This window comes from Fringilla coelebs (genome assembly GCF_963513975.1).
Source record: "Fringilla coelebs genome assembly, chromosome: 15".
Classification (NCBI taxonomy): Eukaryota; Metazoa; Chordata; class Aves; order Passeriformes; family Fringillidae; genus Fringilla; species Fringilla coelebs.
The window spans coordinates 3,326,586-3,341,373 of record NC_140041.1 but is presented as its reverse complement, the minus strand read 5'-3'; the positions used below and the strand labels follow the sequence as shown (position 1 = coordinate 3,341,373).

Below are 14,788 nucleotides of genomic sequence, written 5' to 3'. Positions count from 1 at the left end.
CTGCCTCTAGCCAAGGATGAAAAGCTGGTTTCATGGGAGGAAATAATATTTAGAGAAGAGACAGATAACATTCCCTGTACCAGCCATGTTAACTCTTTGCTCCCACCGCTGCTTAGCGAGGTGTTAACTCCTGGCTCTCAGCCCCCAGTCTGGAGCAGTGGTTCTCCATGACTCCTTGTTAGCATTTGCTATCTCCATGTTGAATTTAAGGTGCTGGATGGGTCAGGACTTGGGGTTTTACTTGGAGAGAAGACCCAGCTCTGCAGCTCCCCTTCTTCTTTCCTCACCAGTGAACAAGGCTGGGGTGCTCTGTCCCTACTGGTTCTCATTAGCTCTTCCACAAGTTAAAACTGGGATCTGGTGGAGTAAGGAGAGCTGTTCTGCATGGTTTGCTGATCCAGGCTGGGATGTCCTGGCTGCTCCCAATGTGAAAGTGCTTTGAGGTCTTGGAGCCAGCTCGGTGCTTGTTCCCAGTGCCTGGGCAGAGGTGCAACCCTCTTGTGACCTGTGGCATGGAAGACCTGGAGGAAGGCTGGGGACTGTGCTCAGCTTGAGCTGACCTCCCTTGTCTCCATCCCACTGGCTATTGATGGCAGTGTTTGGAGAAGTACTCAGGCATCACAGTAGACCCCAGAAAAACAATCTGTCTTGCCACCTCCACTTCCTCTCTCCCTGGCCTCATCCTGGAATGAAGAGCTGAGGCTTCATGGAGGAGCTGAGCAAAAATACCCAGCTGCTCTTCTTTCTTTCCTTCCTGGGCACCCTGAGAGGCTTCTGGGCTCTTCCTCAACCCCACCCTCTCCTGCTAAACCACCTTCCCCTCACTCTCTACACATCCTGCTTGGGACTAGAGGAGCAGCAGCAGCATCCTAGTAAGATGAGTGGGACCAGGGACCTGAAGTGATTCTGGAGAAGGGGTCCCAGCCTGGCCCTGATGTTACCCTGTCTGGGCTAGCTGAATCATTCCCTGTGACTTTATTAGCAGAAAGACCTGTTTTTTCAGCAATTTACACCAGTTTTACATCCTGACAGATTTAAGTGCTTGGCAGGAGCTCCAGTCCTCCCACTGCTCAGGCCACAAGCTACTGCTGCCCCAGTTAGGCAGGCATTCCTGCCATTTGCCAGTGTTAAAGCTAAACAACATCCATAGGCAATATCCCTGGAAATCCTCCCTCCTGCCTGGCTTTGACCTGGTGCAGTGGTGCTGGCAGTCTGTGCCACCAACCCCTGCTCTGTCCAGGCTCCTGGGTGTCCCATGCTCCCATCAGTGCCATCAGTGCTGTGGCACCATCCCACACAACTCCAGAGGCAGCATTCCTGCCCCCTTCCAGCTCTGTGGAGAGCTGTGTACTGACTGCCCCCTGGATCAATGCTTGGCCCAATCTGCATCCTGTCCTGCCTTCCTTGTGTGGGGGCAGCAAGGTGTCCCCAGGGGAGGATCTGATCTGTGCAAGGGAAAAGGTCCAGACCCTGTTCGGAGCTGGGGTTGCTGCAAAAGAGAACAGGAATCACAGGATCCTGGAATGGTTTGGGTTGGAAGGGACCTTGAAGATCAGCCAGTTCCAATCCCCTGCCATGGGCACGGACACCTTCCACTATCCCAGGCTGCTCCAAGCCCCATCCAATCTGGCCTTGGACACTTTCAGGGATGGAGCAGCCACAGCTTCTCTGGACATAGGTTAAGGAAGGGGTGGGAGGCAGAGATTGGGCGAGGTGAAGATTTATAGTGGGGAGAATCCCTGAGCTAGGAGGTATTTGCTTCCCTTCTGGAGCTCAGGTGGGAAGCTTGTATGCTGGCTTTTGCAAGAAGGATCAAGCTGGAACCAGGGACACACACAGGGAAGTGGTGCTTGGCCTGGAGACCTTGGCCTGGAGCATGGCAAGTTGAGCCATACTCCAAACTTTCTGGGGCTGAGCCAGCTCAGGCCACAGATGGGGCCAAGAGGGAACAAGTAGGGCTCTGGAATGTTCCAAACTGGGAGGAAGGAGACAACCCCAGTGCCCCCCATCCCTGTCAGGTCTGTTGCTGCATCCAGGCTGGAGGGTTGCTGGATGGATGGTTTCTGCTGGGCTCAGTGTGGGGCTCCTGAGCACAAGGGAGGTTTTGCTCTGTCGTAAGTGAAGTACAAAACCATCACCAGCCAGAGAACAAACAGCTCCAGGCTGGAGAGGGAGCAGGGAGAGGGAGATGGGGAGGAGCAGGGGGAGCATGGGGACAGGCCATCCGCAGGAGGTTTTTCAGGGACTTGTGATCTCAGAGCAAATTTCTGCTGTTGGCTGCACACCAGTGGCACCATTTCACCAACTCATGCGTGCCTCCCCATGCCGGCTCCGCAGCGCCGAGCGCCCCGGGGGGGTCAGGGCCGCTCTGCGCAGGGCTGCGGGAATATGGTCCCTGCTCGGAGAGCGTGTGATCTGCCAGGCAGCCTGGGAGCCCCGGGGACACTGCCATGCCTTTGTTCCTCCTTCTCTTTCTTTTCCACCTTCAGATTTCTTTTCCCTCTGCTTCCAGCTGCGTATGCAGCACTCCCCCCCCGCCCCCCGCTCCGTTTCCACCCACAGTTCCTGTCTTGATTTTCCTTCCCCTCTACAAATATGTGTTCCTTAGGCTTCTTCTCCTCCCTGCCCAGCTCCCCCCATCAGTGTTGCCTTCCCAAACTTCTTTTTATTTTTCCTTCTCCCTGTTTTCCCACAGGCCCACTTCATTCCTTCCCCTTCCTGCTTCTCTCCCCTTCCCTCCAGCCTCTCGGGCTCCCGTTCACTCACTCTGTCTCCCCTTCTCTGACAGTTTGGGGGAAATCTGTCTGTGTCAACACAGAAATTCCATTATTTATTGGCTGAGTGGAGCAGGGTCCTACACTCGTCTGTAATTGTCTCCAGATCAAAGCAGCTGCTGATGGCAGCTTTGCCTTCTTGCAGCAGAACACCACCCCCAGCTTCCAGCTCCCCATCCTCCCGGGGGAGTCGGGTGTGTGTGCGTTGACACCCTCGATGACTGATCTCTCAGACAGAGAGGAAAGAAGTAGGGCTGGTGGGGGAGAAAAGGGAGGCCTGGAGGATCTGCAAAGCTCCCTGGAGAAGATGGGGATGGTGGGGTGTGTCTCAGGGAGACAAAGTCCTTGGCACGGGCCAGGGGAGAGTGGGAGGGTAGAGGTGGTCCCTGTCCTGGGAATGGAGACAGAGAAATGAAGTGAAAGAAGGGACAGGGAAGCAGGAAACATCCCCATATCTGTCCACAACTGGAAGAATTACATTTTAGAAGTGGGGAGAAAGGAGAACGTGCCTTTTCATGCCTTTCCCTTCTGAAACCACCAACCTATCCCAGAGATGTGGAACTTTAACTTGAACTGCAGGCACACCATTTTTGTTTGGGTGTTGATGCAAGATGTCTGTGAGGAGAGGAAATATCCAACTTCTGCCCCTTGGCCTCCTCACAGGGGTCCCAGCTTCAACATGAGTGGAAGAGCTGCAGTGGTTTCTCTGCTGAAGGGGGTGAGATCAATCAGAACCACTCCTCCCAGGCCCAGTGTTCCCACTTTAGCATGATACCCTGGGGAACTTGGGAATCTTTTTTTTCACGTGGATCTGTGGACACCAAAAGACATAGACACCATCCAAAGTCCTGACAGCTTGGTCCCCTCTCTCACTGTCCAGTACATGAAGCTGTCAGGCTCAAGCCATGGCTCTGCGTTTCTTTTAAATGTCCAAAGCACTTCCTCTTGGTAGCACCTCCCTGGCCCTACCATCATTTCTCCTCTGGTTTCTTTCTCCACAGAGTTCAGGCAGTTTCACTTCCACTTCTCCCTGTAAGGTATTGTTCCAAGCCTTAAATCAATTTTTTAACCTTTCAGAACTTCAGGCACGAGAGTTGTGCATAATATTCCAACACCAGTCATCCTGGTGCCTGACAGAGGAGAGGTGTCACCTCCTCTCTCACAAAGCTGCTCTTCCCCCAGGCAATCATCACACTGTTGCCCACCTTTCTTTCCTGCTCACTGTTCCTTCTTCCTTCCCAGCAGAAAGGAGACATTCCCTCAGGACATTTTAGGGAGACCCTCTAAGAGGATGCCCACAGCAAAGTGAGTAGTCCCAGCTCTCAGGATAATGGGGACACACACCCCTTCTTTTGCTTTGGGTCCCAAGTCTGTTACTTCAAGGGGAACAAGACACCAGCCATGAGAGCAGCTCCTTTGGCAGCTTGGGTTTGTAAGAAATCCCCCCCTCTTCCAGAGCAGGAGGGGAAACTCAGCTTCCTGAGCTGCCATTGAAGTCTGTGTTCTCCAGGGAGCCAGAACTGCTCCCTCAGAGGCTGAGCAGGACTGGGCCCCATGTCCTGAAAATGCTCAGGAGGTGACTGCTAGAGAGGGTCTGCTTGGAGCTGAGCCTGTTTCAGTTTCCATCTGTCGCTGTCAAAGGGACTGGGGGAGCTGTCCCTTTGTCTGTCTGTGTGGACCAGGAGAGTCAAGTGACTTCTACCAGTGGTAAGCCTTGAGTTGGTCACCTCAGCGACACCTCCTCACATAAAAACCCCCTGGAACTTCATGAACACATCATGCCTGGTGCAAAAGTTCTTCCTGCACCATTGCAGAGGAAGAGGAGGGTGCTAAGCAACTCCAGCACCTTGCAGAGCAAAGTCCATGGACAAGGACTTCCAGTGGGAAGGGAGTCCTGGCGTCCTTCATTCTCCATCCACCCCTGGGCATGGTGCCTGTGAGGAAAATTGGCTCCTGATAAATCTGGGACCTGTTCTCTGGAAGCCTGGGCTCTCTGGGCAGCTCTTTCCCTTGCTTTGACCTACTCACCTCTGCTCAGTGACTGGAAATTTCCAGGTTCACAAGGGTTTTTTCTGTTGGGACATCTGGAGGACTCTGGGCATCCCTACTCAGAGCTAGATTTGGCAGCTCAGGAGGATCTCCAGGATGAAAATCCCTGCCCCAGTCTAGTCCATGTGACACCTTCATGGTGAAGATTTTTTTCCTTAATGAGCATTTCCTTTCTCCAGCTCATGCCCCGATTTCCTCACTCTGTCCCTGTGCACTTCTGAAAGGGGGTGGGCACGTGTCATATCTTGCACCCCAGCACACAAGGGCAGGCAGAGTGCCCACCAGCCCTGATAAACATGCCAAGACAGCCACCATCCCCTTCAGGAGCTGGGTTTTCCTCCCAAAAGCGGGCAGGGAATCAAAGTTTTGAAGTGGAAGGAGCTCTGCTCAGGGCATCCTGCTGCAGAGAGCATTGTGGCTTCACAGACCGAATCCCAGCGCCTGACCCTACAGAAGCAACCCCGGAGTGACTTCCCAGCTGCAGGGCCAGGGCTGCTCTCATTCCCACCAGGAGATCCCCTCCCTCCCACTGTGTTTGCCCTCTTGGGCACCACAAACTACAACTGCTCCCGCTCGGAGCGAGGGGGGAGCAGCCGCATGCACGGCTGGGCAGACGGGCGCCCTGGGCGGCTGGGGGAGGGCTCTGCGCTCTGGCAGGGACAGCGTTTCTTGCAGCCCCTTCTGCTGCCCCAGAACGCAGCAGGCAGGAAAATGGAGTGGCAGTGGTGGCTGAGCAAGGTTTAGTGCCCACAGGCAGCTGAGTGTTGTTCCCCCCCGCTCCAGTCCTTTGCTCTCTGCATGACTTTTCCAAGACAGCTCAACCTGCGGCGTCTCCTGCTGCATCCCACCCTGATCTCCCCGGCTGGCCCTGCCAAGGCACGTCAGCGCTGACCTGCGGCAACTGGCCACCCGCCCGCCTGTGCCAAGACATCTCAGAGAGACAGACCCCCTTCTAGCTTCCAGCATTTTCCAAAAACAGGCTCCTAGCTGCATCCTGATTCCCTGCCCCGGGAGAACAGGGCTGGCAGCTGAGCACTCTTCTGCACCACAAGAGGGGCCTTAAAATCTGTCGGGTATGAAGTGGGGTGTTAGTGGTGCACTGTCCCCATTCCATCCCCCCAATCCTGCTGCTCACCCTCCTCTGCTATGTTCCCCCAAAAAAGGCTCTTTGGATTCCTCACCTCTCTGCAGCACCCCCAGCCCGAGCCATTTCCTTCAGGAAAGGGATCCTTGGAACAAGTCTGCTCTCCCTAACCCCTCCCACCCCCCCACCCCGTTTGACCTTGGTCCCCTGGAATCGTGGGGTCTGGGAGGGGAGCTAGAAGAGACTACAAGGTCTGGGGAGATGAGGAAAAGGATGGGACTATCCTGTGATCTCCCTTAGGGGAGGGAAGCAAGGAGGGACATGACACAATTCCCCCCTCCCAAGGAAGCAGCGATGAAGACGTGCAGGGGTGGGGGGTGCCTTACCAAGCGGAGCTGGAGAAGGGCGGGAAGGACCGTGCAGGGAGCCGGGGGGGCGTTGGATCCTGCCGGTGCACCTGGGGGAGCAGGAGGTGGTGGTGAATATTTTACTCTAAATCAAACAATAGGACCGGAGCCGCTCCAATGATTTTGCAGAATGCGTTTGGTCGGAGACGGGGGAAGGACTGGAGGGAATGAAATAAGACCCCCGAAAATTTCTGTGTCCCGTTTCACCCCCACCCTCAACCCCCCCTCTGGCCGGAGCAGCACTCGGGGGGCTCCCGGAGGAGCTCTACCCTCTCCATCCCACCTCCGGCATCTCAGCCCCGGGAGGGCTGGGCGGTGATGGACGGAGAGAGGGGGGCGGGCAGGAGGGGCGCAAATCGGGGATTGGAGGGGGATTAGAAAGAAACAGATCGGGGCGGGGGTGACAACGACGCCGCCAGGGGTGGTCTTGGCGTGGGAGATGGCGCGGGGGACAGGCTGGCAGTGACCGGCGCTGCCGATGCAGGCTGGGCTTCACTTACCGGGAGCCGTCCCGATTCCACCCGTGAGCAGCCCGAGCCCACGCGTGCCCCAGGCGCTCCGCTCCTTCCACCTGCCCGCCCTGCCAGCCCTCCTCCCCGACCGGCGACCCCACGAGCCTGGCACGTCCCGCGTGGGTCTCGCTGCACTCCCCGGGACCAAATCCTTTACCCAGCCCGACAAACCCCACAAGCTCCGCCGCCTCCTGCCTCCTCCGGTCTCCCGGTCGGCTCTGGATCCTGCTTCCCACTCGGGTCCCCGTGGGGAGCAAGGTGGGGGGAGCGGTTGGGGTCGGCGGTTCCCTTCCCAACGGGGACCGGTAAGCAGAGACAAAGGCGGTGAAATATCAGTCCCCGGCTAAAGCGGCTCCGAGCCCCTTCGAGCCTTTAACTAGATCGTTAGAGGATTATCCGCACCCCGAGCAGCAGCGGGGCGGGGGCAGCGGCCGCCCCGTCCCGTTACCGAGCGCCCCCGGGGACGGCGACGGTGGGAGGCGACTCACGGAGCTGCCCGGGCGCGGCGGCGGCTGGAGACGGGTCTGCGGGGAGAACGGATCGGCCGACGGAGGGACCGTGAGCGGTACCGGGGCGGGGAGGGGAAGGGGGGGCGCAGGGGCCGCCGTCTGTCGCGCTTCGGGGGCCGGCGGGGGACCCGCGGTTCGCTCTGCTCCCGCCTCCCCCTCGCCTTCCGCAGGGGGCGGAAAGTTTGTGCCCGCGGTGGGGGCACCGCTGGGGGTGTGGGGAGGCAGATCCTGGGGTACCTGGGCAGGATCGTGCGCCGAGAGCCCGAGGGGGCTGACACTGGGGTGCCCGGTGGGGGAGAGGGATTTGGGACGCGGGGCTGTGGGCAAGCAGGGTGTCGGGGGTGGGAAGGAGGCAGGGAAAGAAGGAGGGGGGGGTCTCTGTGCCTCCGCGCTGATGGGCTCAGCTTTATCCAGGGCTGTAATCCCCCTGCTCCTGTAATTAAAAACTCCGCATTACAAGGAAAACGGTGTGCAGGGAAATGTAATCAAGTCTGGAGGGGCTTAACCATCTGGTTAAGGTTAGGACCGGCACGGCGGGGGACGCGGCCGGGGGATTTGGCAGCAGCCGCGATCTGGACTCCTCTTAATCTACCGCGGGTCCGAACGCAGCATCTGCGGGGTAGTACCGGTGCCCCGGGCAGCGATCGGTCTTGCTGGAGCTCCCACGGCCGTTAACGGGATCTCCCCGAAGGTGGTCTCCTCCTCAGGTGCGTCTGCCTCCGGTAAACAGATTCTGCTGTGGCCCCGGGACCCGGATTGCAGCCCCTTGCGGGGCCCAGCAAAGAAAGGGTTAAGCCGCTGCCGGTGGCCGCGGTTCGGCCCCGCAGCTCCGGGCAAGGCCCTCCTCCGCCGCCCCCGGGAGCCCTAAACTCTTTGAAAGTGCAAGAGGCAAGCGAAGGCGAGGGCGGAGGCGGCGGCGCGGGCGCGACTCCTCGTTCCCGGGACTGCCGCGGGGCCATGGGGGTCGGAGCAGGCTCCGGGCGGGGGCAGCTCTTCCTCCGCTCCCTCCTCTTCCTCCTGTTGGCCGGACCCCCGGCGCGTCACCCGGCGCGGGGGCAGCTGCGCTACGCCGTGCCGGAGGAGCTGGAGCACGGAGCCTTCGTGGCCAACCTGGGTGAGGACCTGGGACTGGATGTGTCCACCCTGTCAGCGCGGAGGTTCCGCATCGTGTCGCGGGCCGGGGCCAGGCAGCACCTGGAGGTGAACCTGGAGAACGGGATCCTCTTTGTGAACGAGCGCATTGACCGGGAGGAGGTGTGCGAGGCCGGGGGGACCTGCCTGCTCCACCTGCAGCTCCTCGTCGAGAGCCCACTGGAGCTCTACCGCGTCGAGGTGGAGGTGCTGGACATCAACGACCACGCACCCACCTTCCCTTGGCAGGAATATGTGCTGGAGGTGGCCGAGTCTGCCGTGCTCGGTGCTCGTTTCCCACTGGAGAGCGCCCAGGATCCTGACGTGGGCACCAACTCTGTGCACACCTACCGCCTCAGCCCCAACGGCTTCTTCTCGCTTGAGGTGCAGACACGCAGCGATGCCAGCAAGTTTGCAGAGCTGGTGCTGGAGCGTGCCCTCGACCGTGAGCAGCAACGCGTGCACCGGGTGCTGCTCACCGCTCTCGACGGCGGCGTCCCCGAACGCTCAGGCACGGCTCACATCCTCGTCACGGTGCTGGACGCCAACGACAACGTGCCTGCCTTTGACCAGCCCTCCTACGGTGTGAGCCTTCCCGAGGACGCTCCTGCTGGCACTCTGGTCATCCAGCTCAATGCCACTGACCTGGATGAGGGCCCCAACGGGGAGATTGAGTACTCCTTCAGTGGGCACGCACCGCCACGCGTCCGGGAGCTCTTCCACGTGGAGCCCCGGAGCGGGCAGGTGCTGCTGAAGGGCCGCCTGGACTACGAGCGGGCCAGCCTCCACGAGCTCTACGTGCAAGCCAAGGACCGCGGGCCCTCGGCTGTGGCTGTGCACTGCAGGGTGCTTGTGCACCTCCTTGATGTCAATGACAATGCGCCAGAGGTGACCCTCACCTCTGTGTCCACACCCGTGCTGGAGGATGCCCCCCCGGGCACTGTGATCGCTGTCATCAGCGTTCTGGACCGGGACTCTGGGGACAACGGGCGCGTGAGCTGTGAGGTCAGCCCCAATGTGCCATTCGAGCTCCGCTCCTCCTTCCGGAACTACTACACGCTGGTGACCACGCAAGCGCTGGACAGGGAGGCCGTGCCCGAGTACAACGTAAGCATCACGGCTCGAGACATGGGCTCGCCTGCCCTGCTGACCCGCAGCACCCTCACCATCCCCGTGTCTGATGTGAACGACAACGCTCCGCGCTTCCTCCAGCCCTCCTACAGCGTCTACGTGATGGAGAACAACGCGCCGGGCGCCTCCATCTGCTCTGTCAGCGCGTTAGACCCCGACTGCCAGCAAAACGCCTACCTGTCCTACTCCATCGCCGACGGGCACATCCACGGCATGCCCGTGGGCACCTACGTGTCTATCAACTCAGACAGCGGGCACATGTACGCCCTGCGCTCCCTCGACTACGAGCAGATCCGCAGCTTCCAGATCCAGGTGCAAGCACAGGACGCGGGGTTTCCCCCACTCAGTGCCAACGTCACCGTCCACATCTTTGTGTTGGACCAGAACGACAACGCTCCGGTCATCGTTTCCCCCATGCCGCGCAACGGCTCCGTGGCCACCGAGCTGGTGCCGCGATCGGCCAGGCCCGGCTACCTCGTGGGCACGGTGTCGGCGGTGGATGCGGACGCGGGGCTGAACTCTCGCCTCTCCTACCAGCTCCTCCAGGCTACTGACTTCACCCTCTTCAGCGTGGCGCCCGACACGGGGGAGCTGCGCACGCTCCGCTCCTTTCTGGAGCAGGATGCCAGCCGGCAGCAGCTGGTGGTGCAGGTGCGGGATGGGGGGCAGCCAGCCCTCTCTGCCACCGTGTCCCTCCTGCTTTCCGTGGTGGAGACCATGCCCCAGACTCTCTCCGACTTCAGCGAGTTCAGCCTCCCTCCAGAGGTCTCCTCATCCTCCCCTCTCACCCTCTATCTCCTCGTCTCCCTGGGCTCCATCTCCTTCACCTTCCTCCTCGCCATCCTCATTCTCACAGCCATTCGCTGCCGCGGAGAGCGGCGTTCCCGCCAGGGGGACAGCTGCTCGCCACCTCGCTGCCACTGCTGTCCCGGGTCCAGACCCTCCTCTGATGGCCTGAAGACTTCCAACCTGACGGCGCAGCCCCCTGCAGGGACGACGGCTGCCACCTGCCTTGATGTGCCTGCGGGCGGCCCCCCAGGCTACTGCTACAAGGTCTGCCTTGGTCCTGAGTCTGCTCAGAGCGACTTCATGTTCCTCAAACCCTGCAGCCCCCCCCGGAACAACGAGAAGGATCCCGGGAAGCGGTCCCGGCCAGACCAGCACCTCCAGGTCTCCAAAGAGGTAACAGAACGCCCAGCAGGGCTTAGCAGCGCTCCGCAGGTCCCCCCAGCCCCCTCCCTCAGCCTCTGCCACGAGGGAAGCCAGGCACGGCTTCTCCCAGAGAGCAACCGGAGCCTTTGATCAGTGCGGGAATCAGGAGCCGTCAGGCAGCGGGATCTCCACCGAGCTTCCCGACGGGTCTAATTACCGGGGGAGCGCCGGGCTCGGCTGAGGCGAGAGGAAATCCCTTCTCACCGTCTTTTGTACCCATTAGAGGCAACAGAGATGCTCCGGTGCCCTGGGGGCGGTGGGATAGTGGGGGTGGCTTCTCCTTGGCCGGGTAAACAATTCACACCGGGACAGTGCGAGCATCGCTGCCGCTCTGCTTCCCCCGGGCTGGCAGGGGCCCGCAGTGTCCCGGGCCTGGCTGCTGTTCTGCACCAGGCTGTGCCAGCAGGCAGGGAGTGGGGTCTTCGGGGCAGGATTTTGATGTCAACATTTGTTAGGTATTGGAATGAGGAATGCCTAATTTTCTCTGTGAAAGACTCTCCAAAACACGATTACAAGGATGGAGAGTGATGAGGCGTCTAATCCACTTACGTTTGACTTTTAATAAACCAGCCCTTCCGAGGAGAGCCCAAGACTCTCTGCCAAGAGAGTCTCTCCACGTGTCTCCTTGCACCCCTGGACTCTCTTCCCTAATACTTAATTAGATTTTCCTGCAGCTTTTGCAACCCTCCTGGGACATCAAGCACACAGCTGATTTTTGCATCTCTCACTATTTAGTACCTCAAACCTAGGCTAAGTAAACATTGCACAAGCAAAAAAGGCTTTTGAAAATTAGCAGGAATAGGAAAACCACCTGTCTCTTCCCAGAATGGCAGGCTTAAAACTCCCAGAGGCAGAGGACAAGTGCAGAACCACCCCAATATCTCAGGAGGGTGAGGAAGGTCCAGAAGGGAACAGGCTGATTCCATGCTGTCTCAGTTTCCCCAGAACAGGAATGTGCTGCTTGATTCTCCACAAAGAACACAGGAAAATGGAGATGTGGTCCTGCATCCCTGCCTGCTGAAGCCTTGTGCTGGGCAGGGCTGGGTTTTTTGACAAAGGGTCCCAGGGCTGATTGACAGAGGGTCCCAATCACCAGCCTTGCTCTTCCCCGTGTTTTCCAGGCCAAGCAGCCCAACACTGACTGGCTGCCTCCGAGCACACAGAGACCTGCCCTGAAAAGGTACTGAATCCATCACTGGGGAACAGAGGGAGCAGGTGGAGGGGGGATGTGGGAATGGGGAGGTTATGTCCCACACAGCTTTGAACCAGTCTCTTCTCTTTAGCTCCCAGAGCCTGGAAGATGTGGGGGAAATCCGTAGAGCCCTCCAGAAGGAGCACGAGAGGCTGTGCACACTGGTGACCCCTGTCTCTGGTTAGTATTGGGATACTGGGCCTGCCAAGACCAGACCCTCTGGTTGCTTTTGGAGGTGCAGTGGGGGCATCACATCCCTGTTCCTTGCTGTGGTGAAGTTTTGTGGGTGGAAGGGGTGTCCAGGCACCAGGATGGAGGTTGGTGACACAGGACTTGCATCCTGGGATGTGGATGTGACCTGAGCCAATCTTACACTCATCTTTTCTCCAGAGTTTCAGAAGGCTTCAGCAGGCCCCAACAGCATCTGGACACCCCAGTACAGCCCCTTGTACCCAGCCCTGGATTATCAGCACAACGTTTACATCCCTGGCACCCCCACTCTGCTTTCCAGCAAGGATGGGCCCCTCTTCCCAGGCCGGGAGAACAAAAACAGCTTCTCCACCTTTGGCAAGAGGAAGAAGATGACAACTTACTGTGACATGCATGACAGTGTGGTTATCAACAACGACCTGAAATAGCCTGGATGTCTCTACCCTTGGAATCTTCTGCATTATTTCAGCTGCCAGGTCCACCCACAGCACACGCCTCCATGAATGGACCAGTCAAGACTTTGTAGAGCTGCTGGGAGAGTGGCTCAACAGAGCATGTGGGAAGGATTTAAGGAGCAAGAGACTGAAAATTACAGGGATTGGGAGGTGGTGGCAGGGGGAATTTCTCCCATCTCATCTTGCAGAGCTGTATTGGCAGCAGGTGCTGTTTGAGGTCCATATGACCAGATTTAAGCAAATCTGCCTTGAGTTCACCCATTCCCATGTCCCCTTAGGGACCATTCATCTCTGTAAACATTGTCACTTTGTCTTGTCTGGCTGTGTGAATGTACTGAGCTGCATGCCTGTATCTCTGTCCCACTAGGTATGGAAAGTGTGTGCAGACCTGGCCTGGCTCAGCCAAGCCTGACCTTACACACTGGGGCAGTGACCATTGTTCTGCCCCCGAGATCCAGCAGGATGTGTTGCATGTCTAGAGCAGCAATTGGTGTCTCTTTTCTCTGGGAAGTGAGTGCAAAACTCAGCCTTCATGAGTGCTTCTCTTCCAGCCCTGACCCAAGACTTGCAGGGCTGGACACAGCCCAGGTCCAGGGCAGAGCCAGCCCTGGCTCAGGAGCAGCGCGTGCACACACGGACTGCATGGCCAGAGGGGCTGCCAGCTTCAGCACCTGAGAGATGCACAAGGTGAGGCCCTGCTGGGTAGCTCTCTAGCCCAAGGCAACATCATCTGAATGGAAAACACTTTCCAACCATTGGAGTGACCCCAGCACAGGTGACAGTCTCTTCCAGCCCCTGCCCTCACTTGGATCTCTGTGTTCCCCGAGTCCTGAATTCCTGGAGGAACCGCTGCTCTGGTGTACTGGGGGCCCCACCTGCACAGGACAAACATCTCCAAGTGTGCCCTGTTTCTCTTTTAGAACCTTTAGCTGGCAGTCAGGAGCCCTCAAGGGCAGGACTCCAGCCCCAGCACAGTCTCTCCCCTGCCTTGTGCACCCTGCACCTGTCCACCAGTCTGTCTGTCACCATTGCCAATTGCTCTGGTCATGGGACAGTTCATTTTGAATCCATCTGTGCAGAACATGACAGCTCTTTCTTAACTCAGTTTGTTTCACTCTGTCTGATTTGTACCAATAAATTGTATTTTAATAGCCCACCCTGGCTCCTGGCTGTCCCTGAGTTGCACCTGACAGCAGGGATTGCTGCACAGCTCCTGGAGCAGCACTCCCAGCTCCAGGAAATACATCTGTCCTTCTGAGATCTGGAGCAGAGAGCTCCTTTTATGCCTAGAGCTCATTTTATTCCTTTCACCTGGATTCTGGGGGCTCAAGGCCTCTTTCCCTCCTTGCCTGGACTCAGGAGCACTTTGGGGTCGTGGCCAGAAGGAGCTGGGGATGTCACACAGCTCCTTGTTCAATGCTCCAGCTCGGGCAGGGGGAAATTTGCACCACGGTGTGGGCATCCACGAGCTGCTGGGGAGAGGGGCTGGATGTGGCACTAATGGCAGAACAACTGGCGGTTGTCACAGTGATTTCTCTGGTTAATTTACCCTTTCCCCTGGAGAGGCACCCAGAGCTTGCCTCAGGGGCCACAGAGATAACCTGGACCTGTGCCAGGTGTAGGGGCAGCTCCCTGGGGATAGGCAAGGCTGTACCTGTTGGTGGGACGTCTCTTGGCTTGATGTGGGAAGCACTTGGCCTCCAGATGAAGTCCTGAGGTGACCAAGCCGTGGTTGTCCTTCCCATACCCTGAACTTGCTGGTGGCTGGCTTGGGGAGGCTGCAATGCGGCTTTTGGGATTAACACAGAAAAGTCCTTGTCTGCAAGGGGACAATGTGCTCTTCAGAGGAACCAGGGCCAGGGAGCACTCAAAGGGGCCTCGTGGGAGCCAGGGGCCCAGGAGGACAAAGCTTTGGACATGAAAGGGACCTGGCTGCTGCTGGTGACTTCAGTCCCAGCTCCCATCTGGCTGACTGCGGGTAGATGAAATATTCCCTGTCCCAATTAGACAGCAGGATGAAGGATTTTCTGCTGCCAAGTGCATTCTTCAAGGGTCTCCAGAGAGTGTTAAGGGTAAAAAAGAACCCCAAACAGCTACTCTGAGACCTCTGCACAGTATTAGC

The 14,788-nt window shown here is 58.3% G+C and overlaps 1 protein-coding gene across 1 annotated transcript; it reads left to right on the top strand.

The window, feature by feature from the left end:
- Positions 1 to 8,292: 8,292 nt before the first annotated feature.
- LOC311159429 (protocadherin-10-like) lies at positions 8,293 to 12,639 on the top strand (the record flags this gene model as incomplete). The annotated part of the gene is made up of 4 exons (XM_084215517.1): positions 8,293 to 10,779; positions 11,931 to 11,989; positions 12,093 to 12,181; positions 12,392 to 12,639. 4 exons carry the CDS (start codon positions 8,293 to 8,295, stop codon positions 12,637 to 12,639), a joined length of 2,883 nt encoding a protein of 960 aa, XP_084071643.1.
- Positions 12,640 to 14,788: the final 2,149 nt, after the last annotated feature.